The sequence below is a fragment of the Choloepus didactylus genome, chromosome 4, assembly GCF_015220235.1.
Source record: "Choloepus didactylus isolate mChoDid1 chromosome 4, mChoDid1.pri, whole genome shotgun sequence".
NCBI classification, from domain to species: domain Eukaryota; kingdom Metazoa; phylum Chordata; class Mammalia; order Pilosa; family Megalonychidae; genus Choloepus; species Choloepus didactylus.
In genome coordinates, this window is record NC_051310.1 from 60,406,400 (window position 1) to 60,431,692 (window position 25,293).

Below are 25,293 nucleotides of genomic sequence, written 5' to 3' on the forward strand. Positions count from 1 at the left end.
ATCTCCATCTCACTGTTGTCTTATGAGTGTCAGGCCTGTATATCCAAATTCCTACTCAACATTTCTACTTGAATATCTCACAAAGTCCTCAATCTCAATATACCTTAAACAGAATTCATATATCTGTACTCAAGCTTGCCTCTCCTGCTGTATTCCTTCCTTTGGTAAATTGCATCATTGTCCAACTGGTCATTCTAGCCAGAAACCTGAGAATCATTCTTGACTCATCCTTCTCCCTTAATATAGTGGGTATTCAACGTGTATTTGTGGAAAGAATGAATTCACCCATCTACCTGTTTATATCTGCATGCCATTATCCTAACCTAAACCACTCTCATCTCTGGCTTATACTCCTTAAGAACTCCTTGACTTGCCCCTTCTTTTCCCTAGTGCCTCCTGACCCTCTCAGATCCATTCATCACAATAAACCTGAGTAATATTTTTAAAACACGAAGTTGATTGTATTAGTCCTCTATTTAAAAATTGGCTATTGCTGTGGTAGTTGACAAAATGGCCACAGTATTTTTCAGCTCCTCCCATCAAGAGGTGATGACCAGCGCTTGGATCTAGGCAGGCCTTTGATTTGCTTTGACCAGAAGAACACAGCAGAAGTGAGTGTTCTGAGCATAGCTATCAAATAGCTTTGTAATGTCTGCTCTTGCTGCTCTTTGGATGATACCATGTGAACAATCCCTTGCTAGACTTCTGGAGAATGAGAGAAGAGCATGTGGGAAACAGAGGTGCCACAGCCAGTAGCCATCCAACTCCAGGCCCTCATCTGAGACTGTCACAAATCACCCATTTGCCACCTGATGAAAGATTTATGAGTGAGCCCAACAAAAGTCAGCTGCACTGACTCAGCTGAACCAAGACTGCCCAGGCAACCCACAGAATCATGAGCTAAATAAATCGTTGCCATTTTAATCCACTAGACTTGGGAGTGATTTGTTCACAGCAAAAATGAGCTGATTCGAAAGCCATCCCAGTTCCCTTTATTTTAGGTTTAAGTCCAAAATCCTCAACATAGTCCACTGGACCAACATAATTTGGTCCTTTTTACCTTTTCATCCTTTTCCAATACCACTCTCTTCTGCTCATCATTTCCCAAACTTACTCTCTTTTATTCCCACATACGGAACTCTAGGCATGCTTGGAATGTTCCCTGCTATGGTCTCCCTCCTTTCTGGCTCAGACCTATTCATTCTTCAGGTTTCTGCTAAAATATCACTTCCTTAAGTGACTCATTCCTTATCTTTCCTCCTCCCTTCTCCACATTTGTTTGGGTTCCTCTGCTGTGCTTATCTATTGAACCCTGCACTTCACCTCCATAACACTCAACACACTTTTGATTACTTGCTTAATTTCTATTTCTCCTTAGGGCAAAGGCAGCACTTCTTTCTCATCTAAATCTCCAGAACCTGGCCTAATGCTGGCACTGAGTTAGTAGGTGTTGAATAAATATTTTTTGAATGACTAAACAAATCTTGGTTGAATGTCTAAATTTGGTTCTTTGAAGAATGTAGGATTGTATGATACTGTGTATGCTGAGAAATGCTGTCATTTTTTATAGCTAATTAATTGGGCCAGTGGAGATGTTTTTTTGAATCCTCTTAATTTGCCTCATCTCAATCTCTAAATGAATTTTTGTCTTTTTGTTTCCTCCATCCTTCTTTCTGTCCTAGAAGAATAGGTATCCCTCTTCTCTTCCATCTGAGCTCATTATTACATCCTCTCCCTTAACCTGCCGGACATTCCTCCATCAGTCATTTCTTCTCCTATCTTTTCAATCTCTTCCTCTTTACTTACTCCTTCATTTTAGCCCACACACATGCTTAAAAATAAAATTCTTCCTATGATCCTGCATCTCCTTAAATACTGCTATCTCTTCCTCTTTCCATCAACTTTCTTACAAGAATAGTCTATATTTTGAATCAACTTTATAAATTCCATCTTATACCTCATTTAAAACTGAGAATCAAAGAGAACTGATCAAATGCCATAAAAATATCCATACCTTTAGATCCAAGGGTATGAATTCTAATAAACCAAATAGGGAAGGGTACACAGAATTATCTACAAATATATTCATTAAAGCATTTTTTATGAACATCTAACTACAAGGGAATGATGAAATTAATTTTGGTACATCCATGCCAAAAATACTATGCAATTACTAAAAATGCTGATGTGGGTGTATATCATCTCATGTAGAATGTAATTAGAAGGAGTAATTTATATGCCAGAGTAATGCATTTAAAAATAAAAAAACATTTATTCTTTTTTTTAAAAGTAATTTAAAAAGCATTTTCAATGAAAAAAAATCAGAAATACAGAAACACACAAATAACAACTATAATCCCACCATCATTGACATTTTGGTGTACATATCCTTCCAGCTTTTTTTGTAAGTAAATGTTTTGTACACTAGGGTACTGTGCATGGTTTCATACTTGGATTTTCTCACCTAAATATAGTATAACTATTTTCCCATTTCTTTAAATGTTCTTCTAATGGCTAGGGTTTTCCATGGTATGGTGATGGCCCATGAAGGCAGGTACCTTTTGCAGTGTCTGGCCACATAAAACGGTGCTCAATAAACATTTGTTGAATGAATATATGGATTGAATTTACCAATTCCTTGTTATTGGACATTGAACTCATTTCAAATTTTCACTATTATAAACATTCTTACTCCCAAATCTTTGTATACAACTGATCATTTCCCTGGATTAAATTTCTAGAAGTGATATTTGTTACATTAAAGGATATAAATTTTAAGACATAATTAGGGTGACCATATAATTTATCATTGAACCAGTTCACTTCTGAGAGGAAAAGGAGACATAGCCAGGATTCCCCAGGTCAAATTGGAACACAGCTACACCTTACAAGATGCCAAACTGTCCCTACAGGGTATGGCAATGTACATCCCACTAGCAGTACATTAGTGTCTATTTCCTCAGGCCTAATGTTTGTGACTCCACTGTTGATACCATACAACATTCTAGATTGTACTGAATACCTACTCTGGCAATTCTATCTCTTCCTTTGGTATAAAATAATAATAAAGGAAAAGTTCATAACAAAACCGAAATTTTCTCCTTGGTCCCTTTCTCCTAGTTTCAGGTGCCTTCCTAGGTGTCAACAAACCTTTTCTGTAAAAGGCCAGAGCCTATATCTTTAAGGTTTTGTGGGTTATGAAGTCTCTGTTGCAACTACTCAATTCTGATGTTACAGCAGGAAAGCAGCCACAGAAAATCTGTAAATGAGTAAGTGTGGCCATGTTCCAATAAAACTTTATTCTTCTTTTGATTTTTTTCCCCAACCATTTAGATACGTAAAAACTATTCTTAACTTGTGGGCAGTACAAGAACAAGGGGCAGGGGGGGCAATAGTTTTCTGACCCCTGACTTAGAAAATGTTTCATAGACAACTAAAATAAACCTAGGGGGATGGCCCCCATGTAAGTATACAGAAACCACCAATTTTGCCTTTTCCCCAAATTGCGCAATCAAAGACAGACTGTAAGCAGAGTTGCATTGTGTGTGCCTTCAACTATATGTGCTTTGCAAAAATAAGAAAGATTGAGTGAATTTAATTGTGCAACCAATTCTGCTGGCCATTTCACTCACTGAGCACATACACTAGAGTGAGCACAGGGTAGGAGACAGGCATCTGGCTGGCCTCAGTATCCACAGGCCTTTCACAAAATAAGCATCTTGCTTCATGGGGTTTATGTCTATAGTTTAATGTAATTTTTGTTTAATGTGGTCCTTAAACACAAGCCAATACCTTTAACTGATATTCAACTGAATAAATAGCAATCTAGTCTGATGCTGAAGGATAAACTGACTGTTGGGTTTACTAAGTGACAGTTTGATGGTTCTGGTGGGTCACATATAATATAGTTTATGGAAAATTTAAGGGATTTTAATTATGTAAAAGTTTCCTATCATGCAACTTTAGAACCTAGCTTACAGAAAGGGATGTCTTTGTTAACACATTCCTTTAAAAAAACAACAAAAATAAACCCAACCTACTGAGGATTAGCATACTGAAGATTAGCATATGAACTCAATATTTCAATGCCGATAAAGAAAAAAAGGCAAGGAATAGGAAACATGCAAATTCAGCAGGACATGTCATAAGCAGCAGGTATCAAAGTGGCTTCTAGCAAGTCCACTACACAAACAAGTACCGCTAGGATGTTTCATATGGTAATAGCACAATTTTGGCATATCACGTTTCTAGAAAAGGAGCACTAAATCCCCATTATCATTTTAAACACCACCGCCCCCAAGAAGGATGGTGGTAAATATTATCCTCATTTTAGAATTAGAAAATTGAGTTCTAGAGAAATATAAAATAACTTGGATCAGGGTACAGTGACTTGAGTTGGCAGGGATACAGAGATGAAAACTCAGTGCTTCTTGCATTTCCCAAGCCATCCTACTATCAGAAAAGACGGCAGTGACTGCAGTACTCAGGAATATTCTCTGCTGTGACACAGCCTCAAAAGCACTCAGGGCAGAGCAGGGTGGTGCAGGGTTGGGGTACAGCTTGAGGGCTTCAACAGTATGAACAGTACAGCAAATAAAAGTAGGAAAAAAAGAATCCCAGATATACTAACCCTCAAAAACAGAGATTTTTAATTTTAAATCAAGTGTTTATTCATGGAGAAAACAGTGACAGAACACCCTCGGGACTTTTTTAGTCCAACAATTAAAATTGCATTAAAGCCAACAGGGAGAGTGTGGAGACCTCACAGAAGACATGTGGAGAAACTCTTGTTCCTCTTTGCTTGGATTACATACTTTTACCTTTTAGGCAAGAGAGATAGCTGTAAATATTTATTTTCTAGGACATAAGGTTTCCAGTAACAATATCTTAACACATACAGGATTTTTCTGTGAGGGCCAGAAAAGATTGAAGAGAAGATCAAAGAATAATTTGAGGAGTTAAGGTGAGACTAATAGCTCACGGAACCACAAGTCACTAGATACAGTGAGGGGAGAGGCACTATGCTTCTCATTAATGTACAGCTACATCTGAGGTATTTAAAGACTCCACAGACATGGAAACTCACCTCTACCTCCCTCAGACGTAATGGCAGATGCTGAGAAGGCTGTCGTGGAAGGTCATACCTCCTTGGAATTCTCAACATACTTATCTAGGATTGGACTATGCCAAATACTTCCCTGGGCAAGGTAGTTAATCGGTTTAGTCTTCAGGATAAGTTTCAAGGCAGCAGTGTGATCCATGATGAGGTTTTCCCTGTTTCTGTGGCTTGTCTTAGTGCAAAAGTTCATTGCATGGTTATTTACTATGATACCTGCCTAAGTAAAAGAATGGGATTCCCAAACCTCAGCTCTCAGGTTTTCACCAGGACCATTTTACTTGGCTATTCTCCTGTTCCAGATGATGGAATCCTGTGGTAATGTCTCTTTTTTTTCCCCTCCATGGGTTCCCAGGGGAAGACCCGGTCTGTGGCCATATCTGTCAGACAGTCATGTTAAGATGGGCAGTTTTCATGTAGCTGGCACACACCTGCTGGTCCTGCACAGAATAGGGATCTAGCATTGCATCTCAGGGAGGGGGACGGGGGGGCATAGCTGGGAGAGATGTCTCCAGGCAGCCAGGCAGTTTCCCCCCTCAGGATGCAGAGGGCCTCGAGTTTCTGCATGGTTCAACACGCGGCTGAAACCTGACGTTACCATGATGTTGCCACTGTGCATAAACATAGCTGTGGGTGCCTCGTCTCTTTTGAGGCCACCCAAGAGAAAGATTGCAGACCGCCCAAAGCTGAATGGCAGGAGGGGTTTGGAGTGATCTAGTTCAGATTTATTTACACAGATTTCCAGTGTAGAGTCTATACCGTAGTAGTTCAGGATACCAATTTGGCTTGGAAACCCTGAAATCCACAGGCAGCGACCGCTTGCTCCCAGAGGAAAACCAGTTAGAAGGGAAAGGTGTATAATGATCTGCTGAGTAGTTACCATTATACTGTCCCAGTTGTAATGGTAGCCCAGGGTTACCCAGCGCAGTTTCTCTAGTAAACTTTGGGGTCTCAGTTAATTCACTTCTCTATGCCTCAGGAACTCTTTGCTCTGTTCCCACACATCTTGGGTTTCTTCGTTAGTCCTGTGCTTATCCAGGTTACATGCATTGGGTTTCTGGGAATAAAACTTAAGGCACTGCTTCACCCAATGCCACTGGTAACCTGGGAGGAAGGGGTTTGGGATGAAAAGAAACTCAGGATCGCCTTCAAGTCCACAGGCTGAAGTCCTGCTCTGTGTGCATCTGGCTCACTGACTGAGGACGCACTTGGCTGAGATCTGAACACCTTGTGGGCACCGGGAGCCGTGTCAGGGGCCACAGAGAAGTCGATGACCCCTCCTGGGTCGGTGGTCCTGGGGCAGCTTTACTGGTAGAAGAGAAAAAGCTTCCTAAAGGCGTGCTCCCCGGGCTCCTAAGGCCACTGCCATTTTCTCCATCTCCAACCTTAACATCATAAAATTACTATCTGCCAGGACAGCCCAAGAAAAAAAATTCAATTTCTATTTTAATTTTTAATTAAAAAATTGTGTATAATCTCAAAATTTGGCCACAGTCTTGCATATATATACATATACTCAAATGTAGAGTCAACCTTATAATCACTTTCCAAATTTTATTCTCCTTCTGTTTGAATCTTTCTGTCTCTCGGTCCACTCCCTTTGATGCTTACACGTTCCTCTACATTCTCACACATATACCCAACTTCACTTCATTCTCTGAATTGCAAACTTGTCCCTCATGTTTATAATTAGTGTCATTCTTGACAGTAACCCAGATACCATCACCCTTAGCAACACTACCACCACCAGTACCACCACCAGAAATGAATCAATTGGGTAGGAAAAGAGCAGAGGGGCAATTGAAGTGGGCATCTAGGAGAATACTAATTCCTAACCTCATTAGCCCTTACCATGTCCAGACATAGGGCTAAGTGTCCTGAATGCATTCACTCATTTAATCCTCAAAATTATTGAGGTGTTTAATTTTATTATCCTCATTCCATAGATGAGGAAACAGACTTGTTGAGAAAAAGCTACCAGTGACACAGATTGTTAATATCCCCTGCTAAAAGTTCACTAAAAGGGGAAGGATTGAGTGTGTGCATCAAAGGAGACAGGACCCAGGGGCTCAAGGAGAAGAGACAGCTTGTGCTAGGCAAATTGTGCTACAGAACGGGATGAGGCAGGCTGCTTAAAGGAGTAAAGACAAATCCTGCAGTAGCAGAAATGACAGCATTGGCAGATGGCCTTGGGCGCTGTACTTTTCCCTGATAGTTTTTATTGGCATTTTAAATTGGCATTTTCAACTATGCAGAACTGCTGAGTTGCTACATGTACTCTTTCTGTATAATAGCTGTGTAGACCCATCCCAGCTATGTTAACTTTGAGGATATGGCACTCAGCACTAAGTAAGGCTTCTCTAGATTTTTCTTACACTTATGGTCTTTCTTAAATATTAAGGCTTCAGTAATTGCTAGACAAGTATACATAACCATCTCCTCTCTTTCTGCATAAGAATAGCTATTAATTTGTACTGATGTGGACAGGGAGAACCAAAGGATGCCTCAGTTTGACCCCCTCTGTCTCCCTCAATCACATAACCTGCTGCCAGAGTTGGATAATGAAAATGCTGAGCCACAGGGAAGCAGGAAAAGTATTTTGGCAAAGGCATCTATAGTATTTTACTCCCCTTTCCATACAGATGGGGTGGATCCCTACTCCCCAAGCTTGCTAAGGAATATCTGTTTGGAGTAGAAGGCAAGAAGATAGGCTGCCCACTTTGCTATTTCAAATTTGGTCTTGGTATAATTTTTTTTTCTTTTAAACATGTTTTTAATGTAATCATGTTGAACATTCTCCTCTTGTTCTCACCACCCATTCTCTGTGCTTCATGGACTGTATCACCCAGGCTTCCCTTGCTCTCGGGACTCCAGTTGGGCTTGGCTAACGGGAAGAACAGGCAGTAGGTAGGACAGTCTTCCAGGAACATACTCCTAGTGGCTGAGTGGTAGCTGTGCTTCTCTACTTAAGACCATGCTCCTGTCGGTTGACACCTCATCAGATCTCCCTGGTTTCCAGTAACTGCTGCCTCCCTTGTCCTTTTAGGCCTAAGGAGTATTAACAGCATCCCTGGATCCTTCACCATCCCATATTGATCCCATTAACCCTACCCACCCCTCCAAAAAGTCTTTTCATTAAATTTCCTCAGTTACCCTTTTGAGTGTGCTCTTTCTGCTGGAACCCTCACTGATTTTTTTTTTTTAAGGACGGAAGTATTTGACTCTTGGCAGATTTTTAAAATGAAATAAGTAGATCACAAAATCAAACCACCAAAATTCATCTTTAATAGTACATGCATTTTAAAGGAAATACAAAAATATAATTCAAGAAAATTTTCTTATGATTTAAAAAAAAAAAAACACAAAAGCTCCAGGAAACTAAAAAACAACTTTCTGAAATAAAGAGTAATGCCCAAATACATGGTTTTGGTCCCATGCATAAGGTAGACTGTAGCTTTGGTGAATTATTAAAATAATACTTATTTCCACAGTGTGTATTTTAGATGCTCAAAATGCTTTCTGAATAAAAATGAAATTCAATGCTAATGCTGTTAGGAGATTGGAGGAATGCTGTAAATGTGCTCTCAGAGAGGAAGTTCATGGGGTTGAGTGTTTGACGAAGGCCGGAGACAGTATCCAATATGCAAGTTCCAACACTGCCTATACAGAGCAGGCCTGGTGAGTCCACATGTTTAAAGTACTCGTTTGCAGAGAGGACTGCTCTCTCTGGGACTCGAGAAGGGGTTCTTCCCAAGTTTGGAAAACTGTTAGATTTGACTTAAGCTTAGTGAAATAAACAAAACTCTGCCCCAGTGAGAGCTAATTAACCTACCCTGCCTTTCAAAGTCATGAAATTCTAAACCTGAATATTTTCATTTTTCTTGGTTCAAATCCAAGCTGACTTGCCATTAGCATTAGGGTAATCCCTCTTTCAAAGTTCACAGACACTGGGGAGACAGGGGTGCCAAGAGTTTAACTGAATTATACTGAGAATTTAAATAGTGAAGCAGATGGGATCTGCCCTCCAGCTCAGGGTTTGTGGTCTCTGCCAGCATCCTGGTTTGGGGTTGGCAGTTTCTAGAGCTTTGGTCTGGCTCTGGGTTGTCACTGATCCAAACTGCTTCCAGATTTGGGTCTTCCGGAGGTTCTCTATGGCTCAGGTCCCTATCAGAACTTTGGAGATTCAAGACCGCAATTTTCACACCACAATTTCCTATTTTTTTCTAGGAAAGGATGACCTGGGCCACATGAACCATCCAGGAACAACTCAGCCCAGAACAGACTACTTGGGCCCATCCCATTTCTGAACACCTAATATTGGGTTGGCATTATGTAGTAAATATCCACTATCGTTTCTTTCCCTCTTTTTGTTCCATTGGCCGGGGGGTTGAAGGGGAAGGGGTGGAAAAAACAACAACAACAACAAAAAAAAAAAAACAAAAAAAAACTAGGTCTTCTTTCATCACAATTTAGTTCTCTAATATATGAGGCTAAGTTCTGTTTCTTTTATTTAACATCTGAAAATGAGTCAATAACTTAAACAGGTATGTCTGATGTTGGTGGGGGTTTTTAGAAAGGAATTATTTACTTGTCTGTTCTAAGTAAATTTTTCTAAGGTACCTTTAAATTGCCATTAATAGTAGGCAGTTGACTATGGCATAGGATATTTACTTGAAATTCCTACCATATATATTAATGCAAATGAAATAACAGGATTTAATCATTCGACACAGCAAAGGAATAGGAGTAAATAAGGAAACAAAATTCTATAAATTGATCAGTTTTCAAATAAAAGACTTAAAGTCATATACTTTGGGCTCTCAGAGTGAATCCTTCTGCTCTTCTATTCTCACCAGCAATATGGCCAATTTTGCTTTTCTTTCTTTCTTTTTTAAGATCTCAAGCATTATTCTAGAATTTCTCTGGGCAGTGGGTAAAGTTAACATTTTTTGGGGAGAAAAAATATCATCTGATAAAAAGCATTAATCTTCTAGATTCAAAGTAACCTCAGAATTTTATGTTTAGGAATTATCTATGGGCCTATAATTAGTCCCATTTAGAATAATTTCTTAACTGTAGAATACCTGGAAGATGGAGGAGATTTATCTACATGTCCAGCTTTCAATTAAGTTAAATTTTGCCTGGCTTGTTTACATTTGAAGAAAAGCAAACCATTTAATTATTCTTTTAAAACAAGAGCATATTTGACATAGTGTTTTTGTGTTAAAGTTCACTGACGTCTGTGCTGGTTTGGAATCTAAATGATCATCTAGCTTGATAGCTTCCTATAGGAAATGGTTTAGGGTAAACAATTCAATGAGATCTGCAAAAAAAACTAATACCTTTTTTTTTTTAATAATAGCACTCAGTGGGGGGGTGGGGGAGGTAGTTCCACTATTTTAATTATACAGGAAGGGTAAAAACTGAAGGAAAAAATATCCTCTAATACCAAACATTATATTGACTATTTTAAACTCTAATTTACAATACAACCAAAATTGAAAAACCTGCCAAACTAAATATAATATTTTCCACTTTCATCTCATTCAAAAGATATTATGTCTACCCTAATTATAAAATGTTACTTGGGGGAGTTCATCAAAAGCAATTCCAATTTTGAACTTTTGCTTTATAGTTTATTTTTGTAACATTTCAGATGAGTTTACACAGTAACTAAGACACGATTAAACAGTGCAAATTCACTGAAATATTTTGATGTTGAGTTTCCACCACGCCAAACACTTAGATTTACACATATATAAAGATATGACTCACTGTTACATGATTTCCTATATTATATGAGTCAAACCATGTTCCCTAAATAAAAATATAGACAGATGAATTTTGCTACAACATTGGCATCTTGTCAAGTTTATGTTAGCCATGGTCCCAACACCAGCATGAGAGGAGTTCCAGTATATCTGAAGAATTGACCAAATTTTTCAGTTTCAACCCATTATTCAGCTTCAGACAAAGCTACATATATCCTTCCTTGGAAATATAATGAAGGGCATTATCAGAATTAACTGTTTTAATACCTTTTCTATTATTTCTTGTTGAGAAGAAAATTCCTAAACTTGTCTTGATTACTATCAGCACAAAAGGACATTGTAAAATAAATTATTTGACAATTTCACATGGAGCTCCTAAAGGACTACAGGATGAGGCTGACAAGATGTTAACCAACATTAACCGCTCTTCTAAGAGTAATACTGTAGTGAGGAGAGAGTTGTCCACATATACAACTTCATTGTCCAAATAAAGGGTTCATTAAGCAATCACGAGACAATAGGCTTGGTTGCTTCCACATATTGACTTCCTAGAGAATACATATAAAGTTTTATCTGGTCTGACTATACACTGTGTGCTTATAATGTGGTAGCATAGAAGATTAAAACAGAAAAGACAGCAACTATTTTAAGATTTAAAACAAATTACAAAACCACATGCTTTCACATTCAACAGGAAAGCATAAATCAAAAGGCAACTAGAGCTTAAATCCACTTGGTGTTCTTCTAAAGGCCACATAACATGCTCATTGAGCGCAGGTTTTACAGATCCTTTCTGTCACCTTCCATGAAGTGCCTTGTCAGCACATCTGTAACCCAAAGCACTGCTTACATATTTGTTTACTCCATTTTATCAGTGTAGCTTCATTTTGTTTATACACTAACATTTCATTTCTCCAAGGAATCATTTCAAAATGATCTTCCGGATGCTGGACAACTAAGCACTTCTTAACTACTGTTCACAAAGGTCAGACTGTTTGCTGACATTTGACTGTGTAGAACAGGAAGTTTGTGTAGCATCTTGTGTTTTTAATGAAATCCGGCAACAGAGGACTGAACGCATTAGTCTCAGAACAGGAGGCCTGAGGATGGCAAAAACCCAAGGGTCAATAATTGAATTAATTGATAAAAATCTAAGAGCTTGGAGATCCCACTTTTCCTTTCGGGAAGAGGTTTCATTCATATATGCAAAGATCTGTAAGAAGCAAAGGGGAAAAATGATGTTAGTTTTTATGTTGTACAGTGCAGAGGTTTAAGTCATTTTATTCTATTTTAAGCAAAACCATGTTGTGTGCATAGTGGTGGTGTTGAGGAGGAGGGATAATGAAATGTCACTCTTCAGTAGGTAAATCATAACATAATGAATGTATTTTCCCCAAGAAGTCAACAAAATCATGTTTTCTGTTGATTATGATTAACATTAGCTTCATGCACAATGTCCCAATCTTGTCATTAAGAATGAAGGGATCTGAATAAACCTTTCTTGGCACCTAGAATATACTTCTTTTAATAATATAAACAATAATATTGATAATATTCATAGTGACCATTTGTCAATACCCTCATATATGTGTCGTGAAGTGCACTGAGTACCGAACCCACTTTATTCCTAAACTGAAGCATTATCTCCCTTTGACAGACAAAGAAATAAACTTCAGGAAAGCTAATAGCAACACATTAGTTTACTTATGTATCACTAATTATCACTGATTTTAATTCACTGATTTAATTCAGTGACCTAGAGGAAGCAACAGTAGGTCTGAAACCTGGCTCAATATATAGCTTTGAGACCACAGGCAAGAAACCTAACCTTTCTGTGCCTCAGTTTCTTCATCTTTAAAATGGTTATAATAATAACAATACCTACTTCATAGGGTTGTTGTGATCTTAATACATCTAAGGTCCTTTGAACAGTGCTCAGCATAGCAAGTACTCCCTGACGTTAGTTGTTGTTATCTCCATTTTGGCAATGAGGACACCAAGGTGCAGAAAAGTTAGGTGGCTGGCCCATGTTCCCAGGGCTAGTGAGTGGCTGAGTCAGGAAAATAATTCCAACACGCCTGATGCCAGCGCAGTGCTCACTGTGAGCTACACCCAGGCTGCCTCTATTAGAGCAAAGGTCTTCAGAATAATGTCCCAAACACCAGAAGGCTTACAGTGATCAATACCAGCTTTGATCTGATTCCTTTGATGTTTATGGAGCAACACAATTTCTTGGTCAGATTGAAAAGAATGGAAAAATGCATGCTCAGCAATGATCAAACTCTTCCATATAACTTACAGAAAGGAGGAAAACAAATCTAAATCACACCCCATCATTCAAAACCTTCATAATGCTCTAAGGACTTTTTCCCAATGATAGCCTGTGAATTTGCAAGTTATTCCCTCTTTCTGCCACTCTCCTTCACCAGAAAAGGAATCGTTTATTTCCTTTTCCTCTGGTACTTACTCTACAGGCATCTGACCTCTAGATCTATAAAGCAAATTGCAGGGAGGGAGAAGAAGAGTCATCTTTGGGTTGCTTATGTTAGGGCCATAGCAGGAAGGCTTGGCAGCCATAGGTGTTTATGCCAGAGAATCTTGGCATAGAGAATGGAGAAAAAGACTTGGCAGATGAGTAAGGAAAAAGAGGAATTGATGATGTGGTTCCCAGATTACAGAAAGCAGAGGAAAGAGGAAAGTTAGGTGGGAATATGCAATGGGGAAATAGTTTTCTTGTCAGCTAAACTATTTTGGATGAGAACTACACAGTCCTTAAGTGGTGTATTACAGGAGTGATTTCAGAGGTTGAAAATTCAGAATAATGGTGGACATAAGTCTGATAGATGAAAATATATTAATCACATATGTAGGTATATTACACACATATGTAGGTATATAACTGAGCACTCTGTTGCAGAAAAAGCATGTAGCTGAGTTTCTGATCTAGTTAAGTGCATACTAAATTAGCCAGTGAAGATGGCCAGGGTAGGGAGGGCACAGCATTCCTTAGTCACAGCTTCACACATCAAGATGAGTCACACTTCCAGTGGTGAGTAGCCCACACCATAGTTCCTAATCCCTTTAGAGCATGACAGAGTAATGAGAAGTGAAAAATGGTTTTAGAGGATGAAGCAATTCTGTACTATTTGCTTCCTTTTCTTTTCATCCACCATGCTGGGTAATTTTTAGAATTGCTTAAAATTTGCATTTCAGGAGGTAGACAATATTTTACAGAAAACCGTTCCTTCTTTCCACTTGGAAAAGAGACATTTTAGTGACCTTTCAAGTCCTTGGGGAAAGTTTTCTCTTCTCCTGCCTCCCCCTTTTTTCCTTTAGTTTTTGTCTTTTGCCTAGGGTTCATCATCTTTGTTCTTGTGGATACTGGGTTTTTCATGAAAGACTGACAGTCAAGTAAAGATGTTTCAGTGACATTCTGCAATTCAGGTTCAGGGGTTGATATAACTTATGCATCTTTCTGCATACCCTACTGATATATATGCTATTAGAGAAACAACAAAGTGCTAATCTAAACAACTCAAAGTGAGTTTAAGTTCCTTATGGCAGGCTCTCTCTACAGGGTTTTGCTAAGAGTATAGAGCTTGGTGTCACACTTACAAATCAATTCAGGTGAGATTTAGTATTTTTTTCACCACTGTTTTCTACAGAAAACTTGAAGCCTTCCGCTGAAAACTTCACGATGGCACTGACAAGGTATTGTTGGTTTGAGCTAATTTCCTACTTTCTGAGCAAGTTCAGAAGTTTAGGGCAAATGAGAATTTTATTTGGCTGTTCATCGAAATCGGCTGAAGAGCTTTAAGAAAATTTTGATGACTTGGTACCCTAGAGACTCTGATCTAATTAGTCTGGGTGGTGATTTGGGCATCAGGATTTTTACAAGCCCCCTTGGTGATTCTAATGTGCAGCCAACATTGAGAACCACTGCTTTAGAGTCTTACCTAAAACCTGAAATAGTTTAAAGTATTTCATTTATCACACTTAAAAACAAAAAACCCACTTAGACCTGGCCCATCAAACAAATGACTTTGAGCTTCCAGAATTCAGCTGTTGACCAGTAATAGATAATCTGATTTTTCTTTGGAAATTGAATCCTGTGGAGATAGCAGTTAACATTTATTGAACACTTGTTTGTGCCAGGCATAGTGCTAAGCAATTTGCTAAGTATTATTCTGTTTAATTCTTATATAAACCCACAAGTATTATTATTACCATTTTAGAGGGGAGGAAAACCAATTCTTGAAGATTAGTTAACTTGCCCAAGATCACACATCTAGTAAATAGGGAAGCCTTGTGAAGTCAAACTCAAGCAGTGGGACCCAAAAGCTTTACTTCTAACTACAAACTTGCAGCCATCAATACAAAAAGCTTATGCTATAAAGTTTCATATGAAATTCACAACTGACTGATACTTCTGAGCTTGCAGCAGACTTCCCTTCAAAGGCATCAACAAAGGTTGATAGATATCACGGTTCTTGTTCATGATTTTTAAATCATGGCTATATCTAAGCAGATACTTGGCTTTCTTTGGGGCCTTCCTTTTCATTCAAAATTTTCTATGTTTATCTGCCTTGTGAAAGACATTAAGGTGTCCTGGTTATAGGCTTTGCATAATTCATTCCTTTAAAAAAAGTTTTTTGGGGAGACTGTTTTTGAGGTATAAGATGTTTTAAAGACATTCTTTCTCCAAAATCACAGGTAGGTGCCTTTGTGGTAGAGGGAGACAGAAGTCTATTTCCCATCAGAAGGAAATACTGGGGCTCCAGGACTAAAAAGTGTCCTCTGCTTTGTGTTTTAGGGGATCCCTGGGACCAGAGCTGGAAAAAATAAAACATAACTGGAGCAAATGCTAGGGTTTAAAGTTCTAGGCCTATGTAGGCCTCTTAACCCTTTTAGAAAATGATGGACATCAAGAACCCTCTACTGAGGATTCATATAAACACAAGATCTTACAAATGATTTCAGACAGATTCATGCACTGTCAGTGGAGTACAGGTTAAGAATCCTGGCCTAGAGGAAGTTTCAGCTTTTCCCAATTCACTTTCCCTATACCCTGGCCCTTCCCATTACACATATGTCCCAATTGCAGAATCCTTAAGTCTAGTTTTTGTTAGAGAGGAGCAATTTTAGGCAAGAAAGTATCTTCAGAAAAATGGAGCTTGGTACACCTTGATTATATAAGTTAAAATGGTACACCTTTGATACATGTTAAAGCACAATGATACAAGTTAAAGCTCAAAATAAGTATGGGTAGGGGTCAGAAACTTCAAAACAGAGGACAGGAGAAGTCATGGAACCCAAGCAGACCAAGGTCTTAAGCCCCTCACTGGAAAGGCAGCTATTGATTACCTCCCTGAAACACTCCATCTCAGGGGATCAGTCCCTCACCACCATTTCTGTTCTTTTTTTTTCTTTTTGAGGTTTATGCTGAAATGGGCTCTTGACATACCAAAGAAGAAATGTACCATTCCCAAAAGATGTTTTTCTTTAAACCAAGGAACTGGCCTTAATCATCTGAAACAGCAGTGATGGTCAATTTGACCAAAGTTTTAGATATGATGCACAACTTCTCTTTTGGCAAAAGGACCATGTTTCTTGTTGTCTACATTGTTAAAACCAGCGTACTTGTGTCTTTATGCACAACCTCCTTTTCATAATGTCAAACGGCAATGGAAAATGTGGTAAGTGAAAACACTCATATAGAGGAACTTTCTCTTAAAAGGGTACTGTGTATTCAAACTGTTTTAACAATCCCCAAACACATCATTAATAGTACATGTATGATAAGGACCTTCCAGTTTTTCATGGATGTTAACTTCTAATATCACCAGGCAAAGATCACCGAGGTTATGTATAGAGATTTCTGGTTTTTGCTTTTACCTCTAACTAGAATTGTGATCATTCATGTATATGTAACTGACAATTTCGTATCAGTTTTTCAACACCCATTCTTGTTACATTTTATATAAAGAGAACCAGGAATCAGAAGGAAACTCCAGTACTATTTACTTTAGTTTGTTCCTTAGTACAAAGATCAGATTCCCACTAATCAGATTTACCTAGGAATTATAGCCCTAAAGAATTTCTAAAGATGAAGACATTTTTGTAATGAGACAATCAATGGTTCACTCTTGAAATTCTAGAACTGAATAAAATTCATAAGCACTTTATCTTAATGGCATGTGGAAAACAGTCTTAAATGACCAGAAGCTATCCATAATTATTAGCAAAGTGGTGAGAAAGTGGCTTGATGTGGGTTGGAATTTAAGACAAACAATATCTCAGGGAGAATGGAGGTCTGATATATTTCCTGTGTTCTGTTTCATTTCAAGAAGAAAGTTTGTATTTATCTCTGTGTAATGATGACAACAGCTGATTAACATGAGGAGGAATTTATTTCTTTATACAATATCCCTTTAGTGCATAAACTGTTTGGAATATGTTCTTGGTTCCATGCATGATTTCATATTGGACAGCCAAAATAATGTCATTTCCTAAACACGACATGCTTTTTTTTTAATCACTTAAAAAATGTTTTATGGCTACCAATGGGAGATTTTATGTGAAGAATAATCTGATTATTTCCTAATTTAGACCAGCATTTACATTAGCTGATCTCCGAAGATCTTGGTTTCAGCCTTTTGTTTTGCAGGTCTGTGGAAAAGACAAAGGATACTGTACACTTGGCCCCAGCTCAACCCCTTCATGGAACATGCTATTTTATTTTGAAAGCTAACAAGCTGGAATGAAGAGGCAACACAGTACAGATATTTATAACATCTTTGTAATAATCTTATAAAATCTTGGATTAATCTTCTCCCAATGTCGCCCCTGTAGCAAGTATTTTCTCTTTGATAGTGATGTGGCTAAGAGCATGGGCTCTGGGTTCAAACTGCCTGGCTTTGAATCCCAGCTCTTCCACTTCCTAGCTGTGGGACCTAGGGCAAGTTATTTGTACAAGTTATTTGTAAAATGAGAATAACACTATTATCTATTTTGCATGGTTATTACAGGATTGTTGTGAAGATAATGAGTTAATATATATAAAAATGAGCACTGGAAACAGCCATTTTGACATTGATAATAACGATGATATACGAGCCTGAACTTTGTTCCGAAGTGCTGGGCAATTTACATTCTGATAGTTCCACTTCCCCAAACTTTGGAAGTGGTCAACTGGCATTCTTGGAGGTAGTAGTAGTGGAAATAGTAATTCTAACCTGCCCACACTTTGGAACAATGGCTGACATTAGTAGTTCTGACCTGCAAAAATTGATGAGATTTCCCAAGCTCCCTGATCCCCTCCCATCCTCCCTCCATCAGAGTGCTCTGGAATAGACTGGTATCCCACTGGGTACAGCTCCTTACTTGGCCAGTAGTTTGGTTGACTTTTGTGGGCCCTAGAGAGCCGCTCTGATATTCTGAGGAAGGAATAAGGCAGAGCTAGGGTGGATTGACAGTATTTTCTGGGACATACAGAAAAAAAGTCATTGGATTATCTCATTAATAATTATTTTATGTTATTACATTCTGAATTAACAATAGTTTGAATATACTGGGTTAAATAAAATATACAATTACAATTAATTTCACCTGTTTGTTTTTACTTCTTCATTATGTGGCTATTAGAAAATTTAAAATTTCCATACATGGCTCACATTTGTGGCTCATGTTGTATTTCTATCAGTCTGCGCTTTTTTAGAGGAAGAGGAAATTTCTGCAGGCAGCCACAAGCCTTTGCTTCATCTTACTGACAGTGTCTCCCAGTCAGAACAAATAGAATTGGTTCCTGTCTCAGATAAGAGATTGTTTTAGGCCACTTTTGACCACAATTCTTGCATGGGCCAAGCAGAATAGAAGGAGTTGAGGAAAAAGCACCTTCTGGGGAACATGCCAAGCCTTTTGAAATGTCTGAACCAAACAGTAGCCATGAGTTCTGACTTGTCAGATAAGCCCTCCAAGAAATAACTTAAATAGAAATAGTGTAGAATTTCATAAGGTTTAAAGTGTTATGTAAATTCAAGATATTAATAATTATAGTCCTGACCTTAGAAACTGATATTCTATTTGCAAAATAGAAGTAGTCAATGGTCAATGTTAGTTTCCTTATTTAGAGATGATCTGATACTTGCCATTTAAGGTATGGTTCCAATATCTGTTTTGTGCCTAGTGGATTATCTATAGTTTATCTAGATATGGTGTCATTTTAGCCCCAAGGCAAGAAGTCAGCTTGGCCAGGTTTTTTTTATCATGTTCGTGCTAGGACTTTCTCCTGCTCCTCGTCTGAGAATCTTTGCCATGCATATATGCAGAAGCAAATTTAGATGATATTTGCTGAAAGTATCAATGCCAAGAGGTGGCTTGGGGGGGGGGGGCGCTAAATAAAGTCCCTGCATAACCTTCACCAGGCTCCCTAAACCATAAACAGGCAATCTATATAAGGACACAGCTTCAAAGCGAATCCCCTACTCCCTCACCCCTTCTAACCAGACTTCTAGCTCCAGTCTCTTTCATTTCACAACTCTGAAGCTGTCACTAGTGTAATAATAAATGAGGCAAAGAAAATCTAAGCTGACTTGAAAATCAACATATAGCAATGATAGAGTTCTCCTGATAAAAGACAAATTTACATGAAAACAGGGGACTCTGTTGGAAGTCATTATCTTGATGTAAAAAAATATAGTTATACAGTGGGCCCAACATGGTCAAAGGGAGACTTTTATCACCTCCCCACCTCTAAAGGGCTTAAGAAAGTGAATAAGGATTCTTCTCACAAGTGCATGGTGACCCCTACGAGTCCATTCCCAAGCTGTTTAAGTAGCTGGGGACGGGAGATATTTTTGTATTTAAACTTACAAATAACAGATAAAACTCCAGAACTGAAACCCTAATTCCCACCAGTTCAAGACAGGTACTCCCCAATTCAGGAAAGCCCCCAAATTGAATTCTAAGTTGTTTAGTGGAACATGAAATGCTTTCTCTCACAGACACATATCCTAAAGTCCCCCCAAAAGCTGATTTGCTCCATTACATAATTAAAAGTTTCCACTAGTAAAGCAAAACAAAAGAGAAACTATGTTGGTTTTCACATAATAACATTTAGGCTGCATAAGCTCCCCTACCTAGGGCAGAGTGTGAGATGCAGCCACCTACATCCTAGTTCATTTTCCTAAGAGGGCACATTTTACATACTTCATTTCATTCCCACCGAAGTGTAACTTACCGATTCAGACCAGCTCCTGCCCTGATAGATGATAAAAGATGGGGAAGAAGTGTAAGAACAGTGGGGACCAAGGAGAAGAGAGCACAGCTAAGAAAGTGAGTTAACCTTTTGTAGGGAAATGAGTCATATCCAGACTTTCTGGACCCTGTGTTCTTTCCTTGCCCCTGAGGATGCATGTATAAAGATAACTAAAAGAAGTGAGGGACATGGGAGGTAGGATAAAGTGACTTCTCCATCTTCTGCTAGTCAGAACGGCTAATGTCAAGCACCATCCATCTCTTCCTTTTCTCCAAGGTTGTGGCAGGTGGGAGTCACTGCCAACTGCTTATTTCCTGCTGGGTCAGTCTTGTTCTTCTGAAGAGTAAGAAGTGGAACTGCCAAAACTCTGAGTTCCTGGCCCTCTGTTAGAGGCCAGCACATGCTCAGACACATCCCAGGCTCTGATACTCGAGTCACACCTTAGGAAGCTCAAACTCACAAAAGTTAGTTCCATGAGCTTCCAAATTCATGAAATTAACTGTGGAGGTTGTCTCAACCAGGGCAGCACGCAGGCAAGAACTTGGGCTCCTGACCTTTGGTTCCCAAGGCAGCTTCTGGCCTGCCGAATAATGGAAACCCTAGACCTAACTCTCTCATGCCCTGAGACAGACATTCGTACTGTATTTATTTCTGACTGCGACATCAAGAGAACATTTTCAAAGAGGGTGCAAATGCCTCCTCTGGAGGGATCTTGAAAGCTTAGCAGGGGATCTATTCAAACCACCACCTTTTCTTCGAATTATCATTATGGACATATTGTGAATTTTCATGGTCACAAAGTTACACTCACAAAAATGTAAACTGGGAAACCTGTAAACTAGGTGTTTGCTGAACTTTTAGGACAAATATTGAATTCTCAGAACTTCTACAACAGGGACGCTTCTCACTGGAGACCATTCTTAAGAGCAACTGGAATACTATGGATGAAGTACCACATTTTGCCCTGGAAGAAACAAAAGGTCAAACAGGGAGAATGAGCACTAGTGGGTGGAAGGCCCAGGGTGGCAAACTGCAGCTCAGGGAATGCAGGCTGTAACGACGACACCCATCCAAAGGTGGAAGTGGCTGCCTCCTCCAAGGTGGGACAGGAACACCACATAGGGGGACAAGGCTGGCTTAGGGGAGCACCAAGGTTTACTGTAAGAGAAACACTAGAAAATGACGCCCTTATGCACAGATAGAGGAGGAAGGAAATGAGGTGAAGATGAGAAGTGGGAGGGGAAGACTATAGATCATTAAAAATTAGGACATATTTTTACAAGCTGCCAAAAGTTTGTATGGCGGAGGAAAGGGTGTGGGTGAGAGGGGAGGGTGTCAGATCTGGGCTGTGAAAGCGGAATGCGTGACTTACTGTGAAAGGTAAGGAGCAGATGGCGAAGGTGATAGTCATGATGGCCAGGAGAATGAGGTGGTCCGTCTCCTCGGCCACGGACGGCCTTTCCCCTCTCCTGCGAGGCCGGGGGCCGCCCAGGCCGCTGCCTGAGGAGGGCCCGCAGCGGCTTCTCCTGCCCCGGCGGTGCAAGCGGATGAGATTAAGGATGACACTGAAGTTGCAGGCAAGCACAGCGACGATGAGAAGCAGCAGCAGGGTGGCATAAAGCTGCAGGTATGCCGTCCGCTCGTGTCGGATGAAGCACCACGTCCCGGGGCAGTACTGGACGTACTGCCCGTAGTCCAGCAGCGGCAAGGAGCAAAAGAACAGGGAGACCGTGTAGATCGCGGGCAGCACAACCAGGCCCCCGCGGCGTGTGACGCGGCGCTGGTAGAAGTAGGGGTACCCGATGGAGAGGTAGCGCTCCAGGGCCATGGCGAAGAGCATCAGCATCGTGGCCAGGCTGAAGAAGGTCATGGTGAAGGCGAAGTAGGTGCACGCGCGGTTCTCCGCCGCCAGCGCCACCAGAGTCTGGTTGCGCGCATACGAAGCCAGAACCACCGGGCTGATGAGACAGGTCCCCAGCAGGTCGGTGAACACCAGCTCGGTCACTAACACGTGGAACAAGGAGATGGGGTGGCCGTGGCCAGCGCTGCGCCCCGCGTCCCCCCGCCAGCGACGCGCCAGCAGCGCCAGCGCAATGAGGTTCCCCAGCACCCCAGCCGAGAACATCACCGAGCTGATGGCTGGGCTCTCGCCCGAGGGGAGCCACTGTCGAGTCTCGCAGTTCTCGGGCCCGGAGTCATTAGAAGCATTGCCCATGGTGGGGTCCCGGGAGGAGAGACGTGCCCTCCTCTCCTGGCCTATACCTGGGAGGAGGAGGGTTTGAGAGCCCGAGTGCTCCGAGACCCAGAGGGGAAAGGGGGAGGGACCGAAATTCAGAGCCCCCTTCCGGCGCCCTGAGCGCGCCCAGGGCTAGCTCGGCCCCGGGTCTCCCGCCGCGCCCCCGGCGTTCGCTCGGCTGCCGCATCCGGGCGCCGCTCGCGGCTCCTGCGCGGACCAGAGCGGGTGGCCGCCGGGAGCCGGCGAGGAGGGGAACTGCCGCCGCCCCCGCGCTACTCGGGGGCGGGCCAGGCGCGCGGTCACGTCTGTCCAAGAGCGAGCACTCACGAGCTGCTTCGTAGGCGGGACGGGTCACACCCCGCAGGGTACCGGGGCGAGGGGGCTGCGAGTCCTCAGGCTGCGCCAGCGGGGAGGAGGTAGTAGAGAGTGGGGTCCAGGAACCCGGGCCCTCGGAAGGGGCGCGCGGCTGCCGGAGTCCCCGGGGGCTGCTGACTGCCCGGCAGCCGGCTGGAGCCGCGTTCTTCGCTTCCTCCGGTTCGGGAAGTCAAAGCCGCACCTCCGCTCGTCGAAGTCTGACCTCGGGTAGGAAGCGTTTAGCCCCGGCAGAGGGCTGGGACGGAGAGCGGGGGCACTTGCAGGGTCTGTACAGAATTCACAGAAGGCCGGGGCAACGACGAGGAATGCAAACAGACTCACCAATCGATGGGGAAGTTAGGGGGAACCAGTCCCGTGAGATGTGGAGAAATGGGGAACAACAGACACCAAAGACGGATAGTAAGAACGTCAAAAAAAAAAAAAAAAAAAAAAAATTCTCAGGAAGATACGCTAAAGGGGCGGGCAGGGCAAAGGGGCAAAAACTGGAAGTGCGGGAGGGGGGTGGGGAAGCAAGCCTGTCCGTCCAAGGCACCAAACCACGCACACCGCTGAGCTGCCTGCTGCACTCTTGTTTTGATTCGGTTACTAACATTTCACCTTTTCCTATGTCAACACCGTAACGGATAACCACTTGTTTAAGCAACAATTAAAAAAAAAAAAAAAAAAGGAATTATGTAGAATTGTGTTTGTGGATACAGCTTGAAACCACTGCACATAATTGTCCTCAACTCAAGCTCAACCTCGGAAAAAATGTTGATTGATACGTTGTTTAGCCATTATTATTATTATTATTATTTTCCTTTCAGTTAACCATGCAGGGCCGAAGGGGAAAGACCCATCCTTGGAAAAGCTTTATTGCTAAGTGGCAAGTTCCAGAGACTGGAACTGACAAAAAAGGTTACCTGCCACGTATTGTCATAGTTGCCAGAGTCGTGAAAATGGGTTGCTATTCTTTTTAAAAGTCCAGTTTGGCAGACAATATGGGCAGTTGTAGTCTATAAGGAAGGGAGGAGGACAGGGAGGTGGAGAGGATCTACAGAGTGATTCGCAAGAAAAAATAATCGTGCTGAAAAGCACACCTTACTACAGTCTGCTTCCTCACCCTGACTATTTTAGCTCACCTGGATGACTCTGGTATTTAGATTGGCATAGGACGGGGGTGGGGATGGGGTGGGGGTGGGGGACTGGGAGGCGGGGTTTACAGCAGGTGCAGCATAATTTACTGGAGCAGCTGCAAAGTCTACACAGGCATGCAGAGCTTCACATACCAGCTGCCACACGCCAAGCTCTAAATTTTACTTTGCATGAATTCCTAGGGGAGGGGATCTTGACCCCAACAGTTTTTCTTCCAGGTTGTAAACTGCTGGTCAGTAACACCTCATCCCCAGTCTTCTCCACCCATTTCTGACCACTCCTCCATGCCAAACATCCCCCATCTCATCCCAAGCAATGGGGAAATGTTACATGAATAAAAAGTGTTGGGTTATTATTATTTTTTTTAATGTTTTCAGAAAGCCCCTCACAACAAAAACCTGCTATTGAACCTTTCCTATATATTTGCCTCTAGCTTTACTTGGATGGGCACCTAGTGGCACGCCTGCCCCTGATTTTGTGGGCAAGAATACAATTGGAGGTGCTCCCCACAGGCCCCTGCCCATTCTCTTCCAGACCTTCATCCTGACTCAGTCTTGCCCCATGAGGAGACTTGCATAGAAGTGTGTGGACATCTGGTCTCTCGTATCCAAGCTCTGTACACAGCCCTTCCCAACCAGGCACACCTCGAGCCTGGAAATGTGCATGCTGAGTGTGCAATTGCACCTTGAGTAAGTGGACCTGGAAGTGAACTCTGGGCTGCCAATTGATTCCATGATCCCTGGTACTTGCAAGATTGTCTAGAATGGAGGGGGCATGGGCTCTGGGTGAGTAGAGTCCCTTGGTCCTGAGGACACCTCATATATGAGTTGATATGTGGCAAGAGAAGGACCAGAGTGGGGCCCTATAAATCTCGGGGGCCAGGGCAAGAGCCTGACTTCCCCAGTTCAGGGATGTTCTGCTGGTGATATATCCTACTGTTTATGCTTCTTCTGTGTTGCTCAGCTTTACTTCCTGCCAAACATTCAACTTACCCCCTTTTTTAAGATTCCAGCATTTGGACAGAAGAATACAGTATATGTATTTGGTTTAGCAAATCTGCTGTGTTCCATGTTGCCAGTTGTCTGATTAGATTTTTTAGTTTGCCCTTCCTAGTTCCTCAGTTGCCGAGTTTGGGTCTTGTCTTAACCCTGCTTGTTGGTTTCCCCAAACTCTTTGCTTTAAAAACTGCTTTTTCCCATTTCTAGTTCTATTGTCAGCATTTTGTTACAACTTTGGTTCACATAGAGTCTAGAGTTCCTAAACATAAATCTGATGAATTAATGCCCTCCCTATACCATTTCCTAAAATTGAGCCATAGAGCTTTGCTAATTTTTCAGTTCCTGGTTGTGGGGCCGTTATATTTTGGGGAACACCACTTAAATCTCGAAACTGAAATTGGAAAGCT

At 41.2% G+C, this 25,293-nt stretch overlaps 1 protein-coding gene and 1 pseudogene across 1 annotated transcript; both read right to left on the minus strand.

Annotated features, from left to right (window-relative positions):
- Positions 1 to 5,379: 5,379 nt before the first annotated feature.
- LOC119532641 lies at positions 5,380 to 6,751 on the minus strand (annotated as a pseudogene).
- A 1,739-nt stretch (positions 6,752 to 8,490) lies between these two features.
- PTGER2 (prostaglandin E receptor 2) lies at positions 8,491 to 23,126 on the minus strand. Its single transcript, XM_037832709.1, has 2 exons — positions 21,516 to 23,126; positions 8,491 to 12,100 (listed from the first exon to the last, which is right to left on the minus strand). Exons 1-2 carry the CDS (start codon positions 22,356 to 22,358, stop codon positions 11,858 to 11,860), a joined length of 1,086 nt encoding a protein of 361 aa, XP_037688637.1. The 5' UTR covers positions 22,359 to 23,126; the 3' UTR covers positions 8,491 to 11,857.
- Between the last annotated feature and the right edge of the window lie 2,167 nt (positions 23,127 to 25,293).

What these genes read in the sequence shown, in the direction of transcription:
- PTGER2 (XM_037832709.1), bottom strand. Translation starts at nt 22,358, where the DNA reads ATGGGCAATGCTTCTAATGACTCCGGGCCCGAGAACTGCGAGACTCGA. An exon ending in TCTGCTCCTTACCTTTCACA is followed by an intron (nt 12,101 to 21,515) that starts GTAAGTCACGCA and finishes TGCTTCTTACAG; the next exon opens with ATCTTTGCATATATGAATGA.